This window comes from Leptonychotes weddellii, chromosome 1 (genome assembly GCF_054177405.1).
Source record: "Leptonychotes weddellii isolate Sample4059 chromosome 1, ASM5417740v2, whole genome shotgun sequence".
NCBI lineage: Eukaryota > Metazoa > Chordata > Mammalia > Carnivora > Phocidae > Leptonychotes > Leptonychotes weddellii.
The window spans coordinates 53,335,029-53,353,178 of record NC_138369.1 but is presented as its reverse complement, the minus strand read 5'-3'; the positions used below and the strand labels follow the sequence as shown (position 1 = coordinate 53,353,178).

General features: G+C 43.5%; 1 protein-coding gene across 1 annotated transcript in view; it reads right to left on the bottom strand.

Moving 5' to 3' along the window:
• The window catches only part of SUSD5 (sushi domain containing 5), a 60,754-nt gene that overhangs the window by 14,754 nt on the left and 27,850 nt on the right, over positions 1-18,150 (bottom strand). The window contains exon 4 of the mRNA XM_081823906.1: positions 12,044-12,232. Within this exon, the coding sequence (XP_081680032.1) occupies positions 12,044-12,232 (189 nt within the window). The remainder of the gene's footprint in view (positions 1-12,043; positions 12,233-18,150) is intronic.

The window sequence follows — 18,150 nt, the reverse complement described above, 5'->3', positions numbered from 1 at the left end:
TTCTTAATCTCAGGAAACAAACTGAGGGTTGCTGGAGTGGTGGGGGGTGGGAGGGATGGGGTGGCTGGGTGATGGACATTGGGGAGGGTATGGGCTATGGTGAGCGCTGTGAATTGTGTAAGACTTGAATCACAGACCTGTACCTCTGAAACAAATAATACATTATATGTTAAAAAAAAAAGAAGATAGTAGGAAGGGAAAAATGAAAGGGGGGGAAATTGGAGGCAGAGACGAACCATGAGAGTCTGTGGACTCTGAGAAACAAACTGAGGGTTCTAGAGGGGAGAGGAGTGGGGGGATGTGTTAGCTTGGTGATGGGTATTAAAGAGGGCACACATATTGAATGGAGCACTGGGTGTTATACGCAAACAGTGAATCATGGAACGCTACATCAAAAAAAAATAATACTAGAGATAAGAAAGGTCACTTTATAAAGATAAATGTTTCAATTTACCAGGAAGATATTAACTTTTAAATGTGTATTTACTTAACAGAGCTTCAAAATATATGAATCTAAAATATGGGAACTAAAAAAAAGAAACACATAAATCCATGATTATAGAGAGATGTTTTAAATACCTTTATCATCAACAATTAGAGCAAGCAGACAAAGAGCTAAGAATATGTATCTAATAAATTAGATAATACTAATAAATTTGATCTACTTGACATATGTAGATCACATCCAACAACTATAGAATAAGCATTCTTTTCAAATACACATAGAATACTTTTACAAAGTAGACCATAAATGGAATGTCAACAAACTTTAAAGGATTAAGTTCTCCAGCCATAGTGAAATTAGGCAAAAGATTACTAGGAAATTCCTGTATTGTATAAAAATTAAACAAAATATTTCTAAATAACTCATGGGTCAAAGGAGAAATTACAATGGAAATTAGAAAATATTTTAACTGAATGATAATGAAAAATGACATATCAAAACTTGTGGGAAGCAGCAAACACTGTGCTAATGGGAAGTTATAGCTTTAAATACCTATGTTAGAAAAGAAGAAAGGCTGAAAATCACATTGATTTCAGGATGCTGGGAAAGGAAGAGTAAGTTAAACACAAAGAAAGTAAAGGAAGGAGGGGCACCTAGATTGCTCAGTCAGTTAAGCCCCAACTCTTGATCTCACTTCAGGTCTTGATCTCAGGGTTGTGAGTTCAAGCCCTGTGTCGGGCTCTATACTGGGTGTGGAGCCTACTTTAAAAAAAAAAAAAAAAAGAAAAGAAAGGAAAGGAAGGAGATAAGAAAGAGCAGAAATTAATAAAATAAAAACCAAACATACAATAAAGGATCAATATAGCCAAAAGTTCATTCTTGGAAAAGAACTACTGATTAATAGCTCAAAAAATTGATAAGTCCCTAGAAAGACTACCTCAGAAACATTTAGAGAGAACACAAATGAAAATATCAGGAATAGAAAGAAGCATCACCACAGATCTTTCAGATATTGTCAGGAAAGACAGTGACAAGATTATGATAAATTTATGCCCCCCCAAATTCTTTTTTTTATAGTTTATTTTATTTTTTTAAGTTTATTAATTTTTTTTTACTAATCTCTACACCCAACATGGGGTTTGAACTCAACGACTTGGCAATCAAGAGTCACAGGCTCCTCTGACCGAGCCAGTCAGGCGCCCCCCACACCCAAAATATTCTGATGAAATAGACAAAATCCTAGAAGAAGCTCATCAAAAGTACCACAAAAAGAAATACAAAAATTTTATATGCCATTAAGTATTAATGAAATTGAATTTCACTACACAGGTAGTGAGAAAACTAAGCACAGGTGGCTTTGTCAATGAATTCTATCAAATATTTAGAAGTATAATTCCAATGTTACACAAATTCTTCCAGAGAACAGAAAAAGAGGAAATACTTCCCAACTTATTTTATACATCTAGTGCAACCTTGGTACCAAAACCTGGCAAGGACATGATAAGAAAGTAGATCTGCAGACCATTCTCACTAAAAATAGATACAAAAATCATAAATAGAATATTGACAAATGGAAACCAGTAATATATTAGTATTGATAAGCTGAATAAGCATTACATTAAAAAGATAATCTATTATACCAAGCTAGGTTTATCCTAGGAACTCATGATTGGTTTATTTGAAAAAAGGAGTTTCAGGGGCACCTGGGTGCTCAGTTGGTTAAGCATCTGACTCTTGATTTTGGCTCAGGTCATGATCTTAGGGTTGTGAGACTGAGTCCCACGTTGGGCTCCCCACTGGGCGTGGAGCCTGCTTAAGATTCTCTCTCCCTCTCCCTCTGCTTCCCCCCATCCCTTCCCTGTCCCCACTCATGCTCACATGTTTTCTCTCTCATTCTCTAAAAGAAAAAAAGGAAAAAGGAGTTTCAGAAAAGCATCTGACAGAAGTCAACAAGGTAAAAACCCTTAGGAATTAGGCATATAAGGAAATTTCCTTAATTTGATTTTTAAAACTGATGTGGAAAGGATGGCTATCACAGCCTACAACACGGATGAACCTTGAGGACATTGTGCTAAGTGAAATAAGCCCATCACAAAAAGACAAATACTGTCTGATTGCACTTACATGAGGGACCTAGAGTAGTCAAATTCACAGAAATGGAAAGGAAAAGTGTGGTTGTCAGGGGCTGGGGGCAGGTGGTTGTTATTTAATGGGTACAGAGTTTCAGTTTTGCAAGAGGAAAATGTTCTGGAGGTCTGTTTCACAACAAGATGAATATATTTAATGCTATTGAACTGTGTACTTAAAAGTGGCTAAGATGGTAAATTTTGTGTTATGTATTTTTCACCACAACTTTTTTAAAGGAAAGGATTAATAAATTGGACTATGTTAAAATTCTTTTCATCAAAGATACTATGGAGAAAGTGAAAATGCAACTTACCTAGCAGAAGATATTTGCAACATATATAACCTCAAAAGTTCTGGTATCCAGAATCGTATAAAGAACTCCTACAAATCAATATGAAATAAATGGACAACCTGGTAGAAAAATGAGTGAGAGAAATGAACAGACACTTTAGAAATGAGATATTCAAATAGCCAATAAACATATTGATAAGGTGCTCAACATCATTAATAATAGCGGAAATTAAAATTAAGTGGTATTACGACCTATATATTGGAATGCTTAAAGTCAAGAAGAACGACAATACCAACTATCGGTGAGGATATGGGGCTCCTGGAGTGCTCATACACTGCTGCTGGGAGCATAACTTGGTACAACCATTTTGACAACTGGTTAGGCATTATCTACTAAAGTTGAACCTATCCACACCCTATGACTCAGCAATTTAACTCCTATGAGGAACACATGCCACACAGACACCAAAAGACCTGCACAACAATGTCATAATAGCCCCAAACTTGAAACAACAAAAATATTCATCAACAGTGGAATGGACTATTCCACAGCAAGGAAGAAGAATGAACTGCAGCTTCATGGAACAACATGGATGTGCCTCACAGACATTATGTTGGACAAAGGAAGCCATACCCAAGAGTACATCCTTTATGCTTCCACTGAAATAAAATTTAAACAGGGAAAACAGAGTTCATGGTCTTGGAAGTCTGGATATTCTTAGGAAGGCAAGGACGGGAAGGTGATGCTAGGAGTGTTTTCCATATAATTCAACAATATTACACATTAAGTTGTCACTAAATCATAAATACAGTAGGCATTCATTCTTCCTAGGATGGTTGTACTTCGAAATACTTCAAGAAAATATTGTTTGATGTTATGCATACGTCACTTACATTAAGCTGTAAACCAGGTGCTGCTGACATTCCAATTAAGAATTCACAGTCCAGGGGTGGACAGTTAGCCTTCTCATCAGGAAACTCACCCTCTAGATGTGCCTACTACAAATACTTCTATTATCTGTACCTTGCTCAAAGCCACTGCTATGCTAATTAGTGCCCTGAATATCTGAAATGGCTATTGGCGAAATTAGTGGCCTATGAACTATGATGATACATATCAGAAATGGGCTCTCATTGGTAAGATGCAAGGTGCTTATGAATGGGGATTGGCTAAGGATATTTTGGAGACACTTCTCATCCTTATATGGACAGGGTAACTCCAGTATAGACCTTGATGGTGCTTGAGACTTAAACCTTACATGGTCTCATTTGGGAATCATGTGTTACGCATGGGACGATGGGCGCAGCATCCATCTGTGCACTGGGTACAACCACCCTGCTCACTGCAAAGCACGCCCAGCCTTTCCCAGCCCGGAAACGCCAAGAACAGGAACTCTGCCTTTGCATACCCTGCACACAGCACAGCGCTTGGCACACAGTAGACACTCCAGAAATGTTTGTTGAGGGAACAAACGAGTGAGTGAAGAGGTGAAGTAGTGAGTGGTAGAAGCCCATTTTGATAAAACTTGATTCGGTCTGGAAGTCCATCAAGCAGGGCATTATTTGATTCGTGACAGTAGCAAAGAAGAGTGAAGGAGCTCTTAGTTCCATTACCGGGCATAATCAATGTCTGCTAAGTCCCTTTTCCTGTATAACCTACCCCATAAGCTTCATTAAATATGTCATGAAGTCAAAAGCACCTGGAATGTGGGTAGTCCATGAGCCATGTTTTCTTCCCCCACCCCCCTGTCTTGCAGGAAACCGGCCTCATGCAGAGTTACAGCTATGGGTTTGGGAAAGATCAGTGCACTGTGGCTGTGGGGGGGTGCCTTCCTTGACTGGACCCTTATGATCAGCGTGATAGTGTGAGTTCTGTGTGTGTGTGCGCGTGCGCATATGTGTGTGCATGTGTATGTGTGAAGGCTCTACCCCCAGAGCCCCCTGAGCCTAGAGCATCCCTGCATGGCAGCCTGGGGCTGCTTCCTGTCTCCCCAGGTTCTCAGACCAAGGTCCTGGCTTAGAAACAGGTTTTCACCGTGTCACAGTTTTCCCAAACGTCAAATGAAGATAAGGACACCAACTGTTTACCAGTAGTCTGCCCCTGGCAACGTATCCCAAGCCTGTTTTTCTCTTCATGAGTAAGAGTCAAGCTTGTTATTCACTGAATCGCAACCCCAAATTAAATTCTGCCCACAAGCGGGAAAAGCCCAGCTGTGTGCCTACTGCGGTGCTAGTTCTCTCAGCTCCCCTCTGATGTGTCTACGCTCCCCGTAATCATCCAGCCATCCTTCTTGCCCTCTCCCCTCTCCCACGCTCTCCCTGAAACCTGTGCTAACACAACATGGGGCCTTCTGATTAGACCAACAAGTCCAGGAGATGTAAACTCCAGGGGAAAAACCAGGTCATCCAGGTGTTTCTATTTCACTGTTATTTTAGGGAAACAGAAGAGCACAGATCAAGAGAACTCGGGAGTAAAAGCAGAAGCCTTGCTTGTGTCCTGCCTGCATCTATCCAGGTGTGACAGGGCTGAAGGACACAAGGTCACAGTCTAGAACCCCGAGGCTCTGTCCCAGGGCGTCATGCTATTGCATTTCCAGAAGTCCACACATACTTCTTTTTCCTCTGGTCTTGACGACATAGTCTTTAAAAATAGTAATTCTGAAAAAGACAACCAGACAAGCCAGAAATAACCACTGGTTCAATGAACCTCTGAACAAATATGGCAATATTGACAAGGAAATTCTAAATTTGGTTGCAGTCTCATGCTTTATTCTATGAAGGAAGTTAAATCCAGAAAATGAAGACAAACAGAAATTGAAGTTAATTTAAGAAAACAAAAGGAAGCCTTTAGAAATGAGATAAAAGAGCAAAGGAACATTCTGAGGGAACAACTAGTTTGTGGGGCCTTGCACTGCCCTGTGGCTTTGCTCTCCTTGAGCATCACAGGCCCCTGGAGGAAGCAGAGATGAGACAGATGTTGGAACGAGACCTGCCTACTTTTATATCCTGGCTCTAATGCTTTCTGGCTGTGTGAAGCAGGTAAGTCACTGAACTTTTCTGTACCTCAGTTTTCCCATCTGTACATTGGAGCTAGCCATTTCTGCCCTCAGATTTGTGCAGATTAAATGAGATAAAATGTGTAAGACACCACTCATTGAAATGTTCTCTATTTTGGTTGTGGTGGTGGTTTCATGGTTGTTTGAACCTGTGACAACTCAGACACTTTTGTAGTTGCAATGGGCACAGTTTATTGTAGGCAAATTAATCCTCAATCAAGTTGTTGAAAAAAGGGAACAAAAACATGGGACACCTGGGTGGCTCAGTAGGTTAACCATCTGTCTTTAGCTCAAGTCATGATCCCGGGGTCCTGGGATCGAGTCCTGCATCTGACAGGCCAGGGAAGGGAAAAAGAGAAGCTGTCTGTTTGTTGTTGGACTTGGAGGTGGTGGGGCTGCTAGGGTGAGGTCAAACTGGGTGTCTCTCACGTTCCTGATATTACAGACCAGAAAGGATCAACAGAATCCATGGAGCTTGGGGTGGAAAGTCTTAAAGGCTTTTCTGAGCCTGTCTTGGCAGATGCCCTTTGTAAGGGCAAGTTTTAAAGGAGAAACAAGGGGCAAATCACAGAGGAAGAGTCTAAGAATCCTTCACTTCCTGGGTCATCGGCCCTATGCTACTTTGCAGCAGCTGCTCTCTCCCAAGCCAATCACAAAGACAGGATAAACAGCCTCACCTGGAATGGGGGCAGATGCCACAGGACCACTGAGTGTTGAAGTCAAGAGAGAACAGAGGTGTTGAAGGCAGCATGAAGCCAGGACAGTGAGCATGCCAGGGAACCAGAGGCTCCTTGGGAAAGCCACAATTGAGACTGCATGGGCACCATCACTGGGGTCATGTGGCCAGGGGAGGCCTCTTGGAGGACTGGGAGGTCGAGATTCTTTTTAGGGTACAGGTGACCAGAGAGAAAACAGAATTTTGAAGATGGACATGGGACTTGGCATAATAAGAAGCTCAAAGGAAAGCAAACCTAGCATGGATGTCTACTGCATACACATGGAGGGAGCAAAACATCAGGATGTTTCCGTAATTAGGGCAACAACCAATTATAGTTAGATATTGAGAACATTAGAGAGGTATGTATGACAGACATTTCCTGCTGCCTAGCTGGGAACAGAAACCAAGAAGATGTGTGTATTTGGACAGGAGAATGGAAAGCTAAAGGGCCAGATCCAGACCTGGTCTCTAGGAACCAAAGCTAGAGAAATACCAACACAGAGAAGGAAAAAATGGTGGTCAAATAAGTCCTCACCCATTTAAGTTCATGGTCAAGGACAAAGTCACCATGCTTAGGTGAGAGACCTCACTACCACCACTTGAGGCTGGATCTTAACTGCAGTGAACACACAGGCAGCGTGTGAGCAAGGTATCCTCCTGTACCCGCCCCCCCACCAACCCAGGTGTACATGCCCCTATGGGTTCATTGATGCTCATCATTACAAATTTTAAATTTCAGCAAGCTCATTCAGCAAGTCCCCACCTTACTAATGGACTAAAGAACAAACAAACAATCAAACAAACAAACTGCTGCTCTCCAGTATTGATGGTCTACACTGTAGGAGAGGGTGCTGTTGACGCCCCATCCACGGCCCCTTCCCGGGCCAGCGCACCCGCACCCACCACTGTGAGTGCGGGCAGCTAATTGTTCACAGCTGTTCCCCTTCTCTGGAGAGCTGCCTTCGGGGGAATGGGAGCTCTGCTCAGGTGTCACACGCGCACCATGCCACCTAGCCCCGGCAACCAATGACAGATGGAGATGGAGGAACTCAGGGCTGGCCTCCGTGCTTCCAAGTGGGACCAACCCTGTGGTACAGTTCATGAGATCGGGCAAAGGGAGAAGGCCTCTGAGGTCACATCCTCTCCTCTCCTTCCCTATCCTGCTTCCCTCCCTCAGTAAACCACATGCATCTGAACAGGCTCTGCTTTTAGAGAATCTGGCCCAAGGCGTCCAGTCAGTCTTCAAATGTCTATACAATGCCAACTTTGAATGGAATAGTCTTCATGGTAGCTTGACCCCCTAAGCCTCGGGAATCTCCAATACCAAACTCATCGGAGCCCTCAAGTTCTTTAAGTCTTGATGTCCAGGGTACTCACACCTGAAGGCTCTCTGGGCCTGGAGAGGTCGAGAGGGGAAATAAGGGACAAGGATCCTACCATGACCTCAGCAGAGCTGCTCCTGAGGCAGCATCTACGGGCAGCTTCTACCAGAGGGTTTGGAGTGAGCACCAGCATCTCACAAGGAAATAAAAGGAAATACTCTGGGGTAAGAGTAGGGGGGATGTCCCATGTCCTGAGGGCCTGAGGGGAGGAGGGTGAGGAGCCAGGCCCCAGTACAGAGAGGACAAGCACTCCTTGGAGGAGTGAGGCAGCTGTGGCCCCAGTTTCTGGTTTCCAGGACCCAAGACACCTGCTGGCAAAGGCTAACTACTCACTCAAGGAACAGACAGCTCTAAGTCAGAGGATGCCTTTGGTGACCCTTGGTAATAGGGGCTAGAGTCAATAACCCACAAGGAAGTGGGGAGGGAGCCAGAGTCATGCACAGAGCCCCTTAGATCCCGTAAGTGAGGAGGCCTGAATGCTCTCCTGGATCAGCATGAAGGTGAAAGGGAAAGAAGAACACTCCTTGAGCCCATTCACCTCGCAGGTCCTGTTCTAAGTGAGGCACCTGCAAGAAGCCCATGGGGGAATCTATGTGAAAACTAGTATCCATGTTCTCATATGAGCAAATTAAGGTTCAGGGAAGTCAAGAAAATAATTGTTTCCCCTTCTCTTCCAAGCCTTTCCATTGTCATTTACATTAACTGCCATCTCTCCAACCTAAAAATAACAGAAGCAAGCAAACAATACAAACCCCCACAATCTCTTTGGTCCCCTGATCCTCTTCCAGCACTCTGCCTAGTGCTCTTCATGAGCCCCAGAGATTCAAGAATGAATTGTCTGCCCCCCACCCTCTTCTCATCCCAGTTCATTCCTGCACTCACTGCAGTGTGGCCCAGCAGCATCCCACTCCCCACATTCACACTGAAAATACAAGACCACCAGAACCTTCTCATGCTGTGAAGCCAAGGCGCACATCTGTAGCTTTCATTTACTTGATGTCTGCAGCCTTTGGCGTCATTGAGCACTTCCACCATCTGGAAACACACACTTCCTTTAAAATTCACCTTGCTTTCCAGCTCTCCTTTCCACTGCATCAGCTACTGCTTCTGTCTCCTTTGAGGCACCTGGTTTATAGAGTTGCCTTTAGTGATGGGACAGCTTTGCTTCAGTTTGTACACCCAGCACCTGGGCCCTGCCACAGGAAGGGATGTGCAGTGAGTGGCCAATCAGCCCCTACAAGGAAGAGCTCTCATCCAAACCCACCTGGGTCCAACCCTTGTGTGGCCCACTCTCCCAAGATGACTGTTCTCCAATTTGAAGCTGTTCCCTCATCAAAAAAATGGATGTCACTATAAAAATAAATGTGCAAGAGGGACTGAAATCCCTGGTGAAGACAGTCTTGTAACACACACACACACACACACCCCTTATAATGACACAGCTAGTTTAAATGTTAAATCTACAGGGCGACAAAATCTCTTAACAGTCTGTATACTCAGCCAAGTACAGAAAGCAGAATTCCTGCCCACCAGCTGAAAGCTCCAAAAACTCTGCCTTGCCGTGAGAAAATAAACACCATTGCAGACAAACAAAACTTGCTTTTAGTTCTCATTCGGCCGGGGCCTGTAAACAGCCCATTTGGCTGGTGAGTGTGGCTCCTGAGATGGCCAGGCTTGAGCCTCACCAGAAACAAAGCCAGCTCGTTATCAATCTCAGGGTGGGTATGGGTCTGCTTTGAGGTGACACACTCCACAAGCGGCAAGCTTGAGCCTTATGCCTGATCATCTGCTGCAGGTCAATGATCAGGATTGGCAGGGAGCTCCTGCCTGCCACAAAACAACAGCAATCTTATAATGATGAGGAAAGTGCCGGAAGATTGCTCAAACAGTGCTTCTAGTGCTTGTCCCAGTCTGTAACTTTGGTTGCTAGCCTGCAATGAGGCATGTAGATACCTGAGAGGATGTTCTGAGAAGCTTTCCTAACAATTTGGCAGGGGAATTTTATGTCCATTTAATTGAACAAAAAATCGTGTTTGTATCTGGAATATCTTTATTTTAGTTTCATATATTTTTTTAAGATTTATTTACTTGTCAGAGAGAGAGAGCGTGTGTGTGTGTGTGCAAGCATGGGCAGGGGGAGCAGCAAGGAGAGGGAAAAGCAGCCCCCCTGCTGAGCAGGGAGCCCGATGTGGGGCTGGATCCCAGAACCCCGAGATCATGACCAGAGCTGAAGGCAGACGCTTAACCGACTGAGCCACCCAGGTGTCCCTATTTTAGCTTTATATTAATTGATTTTTTACTGTATTTTGCTAAGGTATCAGTCTGCCAATACTAGAAAACAATTTTTAATGGTCCACAGAAAGTTTGAGAAGTAGTGAAATAAACAATAAAAGGAAAAAAATCCTTTTCATTAAAAGATCCTCCAAGAGGAGAAAGATAAGCCACAGAATGAGAGAAAATGTTTGCAACTTATTATGAAAGTTTTATGTAAAAAAGAAATCCTACCTTATGTAAATAATTTGAATCAATTAGAAAAATGGGCAAGAAACTTGGGTAGACATTTTACAGAGGAAATGCTAGTGCCTGTTTAAAATGTAGTAAGTGCTCAACCAGACAAATGCATATTACAACTAAGTCAGCCCAGGGTAGTCACCAGATTGGCAAAAAGGTAAAAGTCTCCCAATCCCGAAGGCTGGTGAGGATGCTGACCAACAAGAGAGTAAAGTGGTCGGAATAGTTTAGCAAACTCTCTGGCAGCATCCACTTATGCTGAAGACACACCTACCCCATGGGCAGCAATTCCACTCCCAGGAACCAGCAGAAATATATTCACATGTGAACCACATGACCTGGATGAACACAACCATGGCAAGAGAGCTTGTGATGGCCACCAAATGAAAACAAGTCAAACGTCCACCAGCACATTGGAGAAATAAACAGTGCTGTATTCACACTTAGTAAACAGCAGTGAAGACAACAAACCACAGCCTAGGCAACAACGTGGATGAATCTCGACGACAAGACAGTGCCCTAGTCTCAGCATGGTCCCATGGGATCTGCAGGATGTTCTGGGGACAGACTGCCTGATAAATTCATTCACATTGTGGTGCTGGAGTCATTCCCCTCCATGGAGCTAGCCTCCGCTTGTTACCCAGATATCATGGGGGTCAGGAAGCAGCCCCCAAAGGAGTCTTAGGGTAAGAGGAGCCTTGTGAGGTCAGGGAACAATTTAGAGTCGGGCATGAAGCCATAAGATCAAGAGTGGGGAGGCCAGGTCAGGCTGTGGCTGGGGACAGTGATTTCTGCTACTGGGAGAATCCCCAAGGGGCTGGGCAGAGGTGGGATGCAGAAGCCTGTGACCCCCAGGTGTACGACAATAATGGAGTGAGGACATCTAGGGGAACCACATCAGGTTTCTGTCGAGGCCCACCAGGAGTCTTTTCAGTCTCAACTAAGTATGTCAGCTCACGTGACTGCCATAGGCTACAGGCCAGGGAATAGAGCAAGGCTGCAGGGCAGCGACAGGTGGCTCTCGTCAGTGGGACCAGGACACACAGCTGTCTTAGAGTATCCTCCCTGCCTCAACCTCCCCAGGACTGCTCCCGGGCAAGGGAGCAGGACTTCCATGTGTGGCTGTGGACCCACCCTGCGTTCCAAGCCCCATGCCCCAAAGAGCCAGAAGCTCCTGTCCCAAGCCATAGCAAAGCCTGCAAGGTCCCTACAAGGGTTATGCCCGGTCACAAGAGTCACCACTCAGGGAGCCCAGCTTGCAGCCTGCATTCATGACAGCCCTCCTGGCCCAGTTTACCAGTCCCGGGTCCCTTTCCCCACAAGTGCTCTTTCCTGGTAGCGCATCTTGATCAGATTTCCAGGTAAACTTTCTAAATAAGTTAGAGTGGAGATGTTGTCAGCTCCAGAACCCAGGGGAAAGGTCTGGAAGCCTCTTTCAAAGGGACCTTTGTGGAGAAGAGCCCAACCAGCACAAGTGGGGTGGCTCTGCTCCCAGGGTGTGGGGGCAGCTTACCTTTCCCGCAGACCTGCACCAGGCCGTACCACTCCCCACAGCCATTACACAGCAGGGTGAAGGCGGTTTCACGGTGGCCCGGGACGTGGCCGGGGGCGCACACATACAGCAGCTCGTCCCCCATCTCCAGGCCCGTGCGGCCCTGCAGGATGGTGTGTGGGAATGAAGGCGGGTCTCCACATGGCTTCTCTGAGGACAAGGAGTCACAATCAGCTTTCCCAAAGCACGCAGCCCTTGCGCAGCCGGGGAGAAAACCAGGTTAAATACAACTCTCCCCCTCCCTGGGTGCTGCCTGCACCCTGAGCTGGGATCACAGGGGCTAGTTCTCCTTCGCCCTTGGCATCCCCAGAGCCTGGACAAATGCCGGGGCCCAAATGAGGCACTCAACAAAATACTTGTTGCCACTTTGTATTTTGAAATTGCCAGGCATCATTACCCTCTCACATCTCCTTGAAAGGAAGATTCAGAAACATATGCCTGGCAGCAAGCTCCTTTTTGTCTTACTTACATAAGTGAGCAGGTACTCTCTGTCAAAAAGCTAAGAGGCTACAGACTATCAAGTGCAGCGGAAGGGGCCTCTCGCTTCCCCCAGCCTCAACTCTGATGCTGTCACTGTTACCCGTTAGGTCTACACAAATAAATACAGACAGAGGTATAAATATATACCAACATACAGACAGACTTAGGTAGGTATAGATAGGTATAGTTCTTATTTATTTGAAATTAAAATTTAATATATCATAAGTTTATGGTATTCTACAAAAACTAGTGAGACATCCAGGTTAGCCGAATTCCAAACAAGTTAGAAAATTATGCCACAGAGTTTGCTGTGACTTCATCCACACCCTCCCTATCCCTGGGTCAGTCCTACCTGCTGTAAGTTGTTTTTTTTAAAATTTTATTTTATTATGTTATGTTAATCACCATACATTATGTCATGATGTAGTGTTCTTTTTTTAAAAAGAGTTTATTTATTTGAGAGAGAGAGAGAGAGAGGGAGGGAGGGAAAGCACAGAGGCAGAGGGAGAGGGAGAAGCAGGCTCCTCGCTGAGCAGGGAGCCTGACACAGGGCTCGATCCCACGACCCTGAGATCATGACCTGAGCTGAAGGCAGATGCTTAACTGACTGAGCCACCCAGGGGCCCCTAGGTAGGTATAGTTCTGTGTGTGAGTGTGGTCTTTAACATAAAAAAGGTTGTATCATATGTATTACTGATACCTGCTTTTTAAAAAACCTATTTTTGGGGCCGCCTGGGTGGCTCAGTCGTTAAGCAAATGTTTTTCTGTATCTATCAATATGATCCCATGCTTTTTCTTTAGCCTGTTGATATCATGGGTTGTATTAACTGATTTTTGAATGTTGCCCCAGGCTTGCACACCTGGGATAAATCCCACTTGGTTCTGGTGTATAATTCTTTTCTATATATTGCTAGGTTCAAATTCCTAATATTTTGTTGAGGATTTTTACATTTATGTTCATTAGTTATTGGTCTGTAGTTTTACTTTCTTGTGATGACTTTGTCTCATTTTGGTATGAGGGGTAAATGCTGGCCTCATAGAATGTGTTAGGAAGTATTCCCTCTGCTTCTAACTTCTGGAAGAGATTGTCTTAACAATTGGTATAATTTCTTCCTTAAATGTTTGGTAGAATCTCTAATGAACTCATCTGGGTCTGGTGCTCTCTGTTTGGCAAGGTTATTAATTATTGATTTAATTTCTTTCCTTATATGCTGGGCTAGAAACTAGAAGTCTGTTTTTTCCCCTAATGTTCTAGAGCTGTTTCTCCATAAGCACCATAAATTACCTCAATCTTTTAAAAGGCTACACTATAGCACATTATTTAGTCATTACAGAGACATTTTGTTGATTCCAAGTCTTCACTGTTATAAATAATGTTACAAAATGAACAGCTCATTTGTACATTTTGGTACATACTTTATTAGGATAACCTTCTAGAAGTGGAATTGCTGCATCCAAGTAATGTGATTTTTTTTCAAAAAAAGGAAATAATTTTTAATTTGAATTTCTTCTAGTTTTATGTTAGAAAGGAGAACCTTTAGTCCATATGCAGTCAAATCACCTAAGAAGCACATTGCTTAAAAAAAGAAAATATGCTGCGCCTGGGTGGCTCAGTTGGTTAAGCGACTGCCTTCGGCTCAGGTCATGATCCTGGAGTCCCGGGATCGAGTCCCGCATCGGGCTCCCTGCTCGGCAGGGAGCCTGCTTCTCCCTCTGACCCTTCCCCCTGTCATGTGCTCTCTGTCTCTCTCATTCTCTCTGTCTCAAATAAATAAATAAAATCTAAAAAAAAAAAAAAAAAAAGAAAATATGCTAAGAAAAGATGAAAATAGAAAACAGAACTTGTGCCTTAAGCCACCCTGATTGGCCTGTCAGCTTGTAATTTTGGTAGCACTTTTTCAAAGAGAGTCATTGCTATGCATGTTCTTTGACACAAGAATTTCTGAATGAAAAAACAGTGTGGTTGCATTTCAGGGAAGCTGGCACAGAGTGCCAACCATGTCAAGATGGTAACCCCAACCATCCTGACTGTTTAGCCCGGGAGATCAAGCGTTTGCTTCATCTATGGAGTAAGTAGGGACAGGCAGCCATCTGAGAGTTGCCACAAATCCAGCGCTGCCCCCACTGGGCAGAGAGGCGTCATCACTCGGTCTGGGCAGGGCATCCTGAGAGGAATGGACCAAAGCCTCAGTCATGCAAGGCTGGCCTGAATTCCAGCTAGCACCTCAGGGCCAACGGCCTCCATCTCTCTCTCCACCATCCTCAGAGGGCTAGGACTCATGCTGGACATCCCAATTTTCTCTCCTCTTAACAGGACCTCATTCTGGGAAACTGGAGGCTCTTTGTCAAACACTATCAAAGGACCGGTTAATACGATCAGTCTCACGCAGCTCTATCTTGGGACACAACACCAACTCCTTGGAAGGAAAATTCGGGAGCAGAGTAACTGTTCTGAAAGTAGATAAAGGGGGAACTTCAGGCCAAATTCACACCCTACCAGACTCACAGGATCTTCTCCCTCACAGTTAATTTCCAGAATAGCACAGGCTAGAATCTGGCTCGGGAAAACCACAATCGTACTCCTGAGAGTCTACATACACATACCATATATTTCTGAATTTCCCACAAATGTTCAAGACAGGAAACATACTGCTTCTTAGGTGGTGTGATTTCAAAAACTTCAGGACAACGGTTCCATGTGTTAACACAACCAAGGGCATGCCAAAAACACCACTCATGTCCAGGCACAACTTGAATTAGTTCCTTTCATTAACCTTCCCATCTTAAACCTCACAAGGGAGCTCTGAAAAACAGCTGGCTATAGACCCAGATCCTATTTCCTTAGCCTTCCCTACTACTTCTCAATTATTCTGCAACTAGGGATGGTGGTTTGTGAATTTCTCAGATCCTAAAGTTGGGTTTCAGTAATTTCAATATAAAGAGCAATTTCTGTTATTTTCCCTTCCAAGAAAAGAGATTTTATGAAAGATCTTGTCTATAAAACAGTATTAATAAACAACTCATTTGCCAATCACAACTTCTGATAGCCAGTTTCCATAGAATTTAGAACTCATATGAAAGTTGATGCTTTACTTTTGAGAAATTTTAAGCCTACAGACCATCATAACTCCTTCGCAAAACCAAGATGCAGACATTCTGACACAAATGCTTGACCTCTCCTCCTTCCTTTTGGTGTTTTCTAAGCTACGTGAAAAAGTTGTCTTTTGTGCCCACCTGCCCAGCTCCCTCCCACCCTACTCACCCCATACACAACCAGCACTGCTCTCCCTGTTCTGTCCAATTTTATTGTGAGTTTCCAGGCTCTCCATATCAGGGCTCCTCAAACTTGAATGTGATCAGAATCACCCAAAGGCTTGTAACACACACACACCCTCTCAGAGACTGCTGAGTTTTTGAGTTTCTAACTTAGTAGTAGGTCATAGTTAGGGCCCAAGAATTTGCATTTATAACAAGTTCCCAGGTGATATTAATACTATTGGTCCAGGGACCATTCTTGGAGAACTAGTGCTCCAGATAAAAACCTACCCTGAAAAACAGGCAAAACTAAAAAGCAGGCTTCTCACTGAGCAAGGAGCCTGATGCGGGAATCAGAACAGAGATTGCCTTGGCTCTGCTGGGATGAGGAGGGGCAGAGGATCTTCAGAAAAGAGCTCCAGGGAACTTTCTGGGATAAGGGAAATGTTCTGTATCTTGACTGGGTGTTGGTTACACTGGTGTATATGTCTGTCAAAACTCATCAAACTTAAGATCTGTGCATTTTGCTGATATAAATTATACCTCCATGAAATAAGTTAATTTAAAAAATATCTCCCCTTCAGAAAATCTGCTATTTATTCAGCATGAGGTATAAATGGTTGAAAATTATTCACACCCTCTCCCAAGGGGAACTGCATTTGACAAGGATCCATGCTTTAAGGCAGTGGTTTCCAACTTGCAGACTTTCTACCCTGGACGTACGATAAGTGTGTGGGCAAGTTCATGCGAAGTTAAATTCTGTGTCGATCAATAAATTGAAATCATTTACTGTCACATGGAACCTACATGAGACTAGTTCCTGAGTTTCCCCTCGTAGAAAATAATTTTTAAATGTCCTAGAATAAAATGACATAATGCCTAGCATTTGCTTTAAAATATCTCGATAGGAGAAAAAAAATATCTCAATGGGAGAAAAACGCTGGGGAAAATAGATGAAATCAAATTGGCAAAATATTGACTGCTGAAGCTGGGTGAGGGCACATGGGGATTTGTGATACTATTCTTGCTACTTTTGTGTTTGTTTGAAAAATTTCATGGTAAAAAGTTTTAAAATTATCCATATAGGTATTTCTTACACAAGCCAGAAAACTCAAAAAACTCACAGGGAAAAGAATACCACAGGAAAAAGAAAAATTCTCCTTGAATTTCACCAATGATAACCATTGTTAACGTGGGTTTTGTTTTCAGTTTTACACGCACACACACACACACACACGTATATGATATTTTGCCACACAATGATGTAACTGCTTTGTTTTGTAGCTTGTTAATTTAACATTATATTGTGATATTTTTCCCCATCAACAGATATTTGTATTATTTGTTGTTCTTGTTTTTTAGTGATTTTATTTATTTGTCAGAGAGAGAGAGAGAGAGGAAGGCAGAGGGAGAAGCAGGCTTCTCGCTGAGCAAGGAGCCTGATGCGGGACTCGATCCCAGAACTCTGGGATCATGACCTGAGCCAAAGGCAGACTCTTAACTGACTGAGCCACCCAGGTGTCCCTGTTATTTTTTAGAGATGGAGAGAGGGGTGGGTGGTGATGGGCAGAGGAAGAGGGAGAGAGAGAATCTTTTTATTTTTATTTATTTTTATTATTATTTTCAGTTAGCCAACATATAGTAAGTACATCATTGGTTTTTGATGTAGTGTTCAACAATTCATTAGTTGCATATAACATCCAGTGCTCATCCCAACACGTGCTCTCCTTAACACCCATCACCCAGTTACCCCATTCCCCCACCCCCCATCCCTTCTGTAACCCTCAGTTCGTTTCCCGGAGTCCAGAGACTCTCATGGTTTGTCTCCCTCTCTGATTTCTTCCCATTCAGTTTTCCCTCCCTTCCCCTGTGGCTGAGAGAGAGAATCTTAAGCAGGCTCCATGCCCAGCACAGAGCCTGATGCGGGAGCTCCAACTCACAACCCTGAGATCATGAGCTGAGCCAAGATCAGGAATCAGATGTTTAACGGACTGAGCCAGCCAGGCACCCCAAATACTTGTATTATTTGAATTTACTTGTAAATGACTATATATTATTCCATTTTAAGGGATTTACCATAAAGGACTCCCCTATTGTTAGACATTAACTTTGTTTCCAATTTTCCCTATTAAGTAATGAACATGTTTGTAACATACTTTTGTATTTATCCATATTAATTTCCTTAGAATAAAATACCCAAAGTAGAATTGATGGGTGAAAGGGCATATGTATTTTTAAAGCTTCTGATAGTTTGTGCCAAGTTGAATATGAGTGTTTAAGAGTCTATACCCCTCAGTGGTGTATAAACTTGCCTCTTTCTCCTTAGCACACCA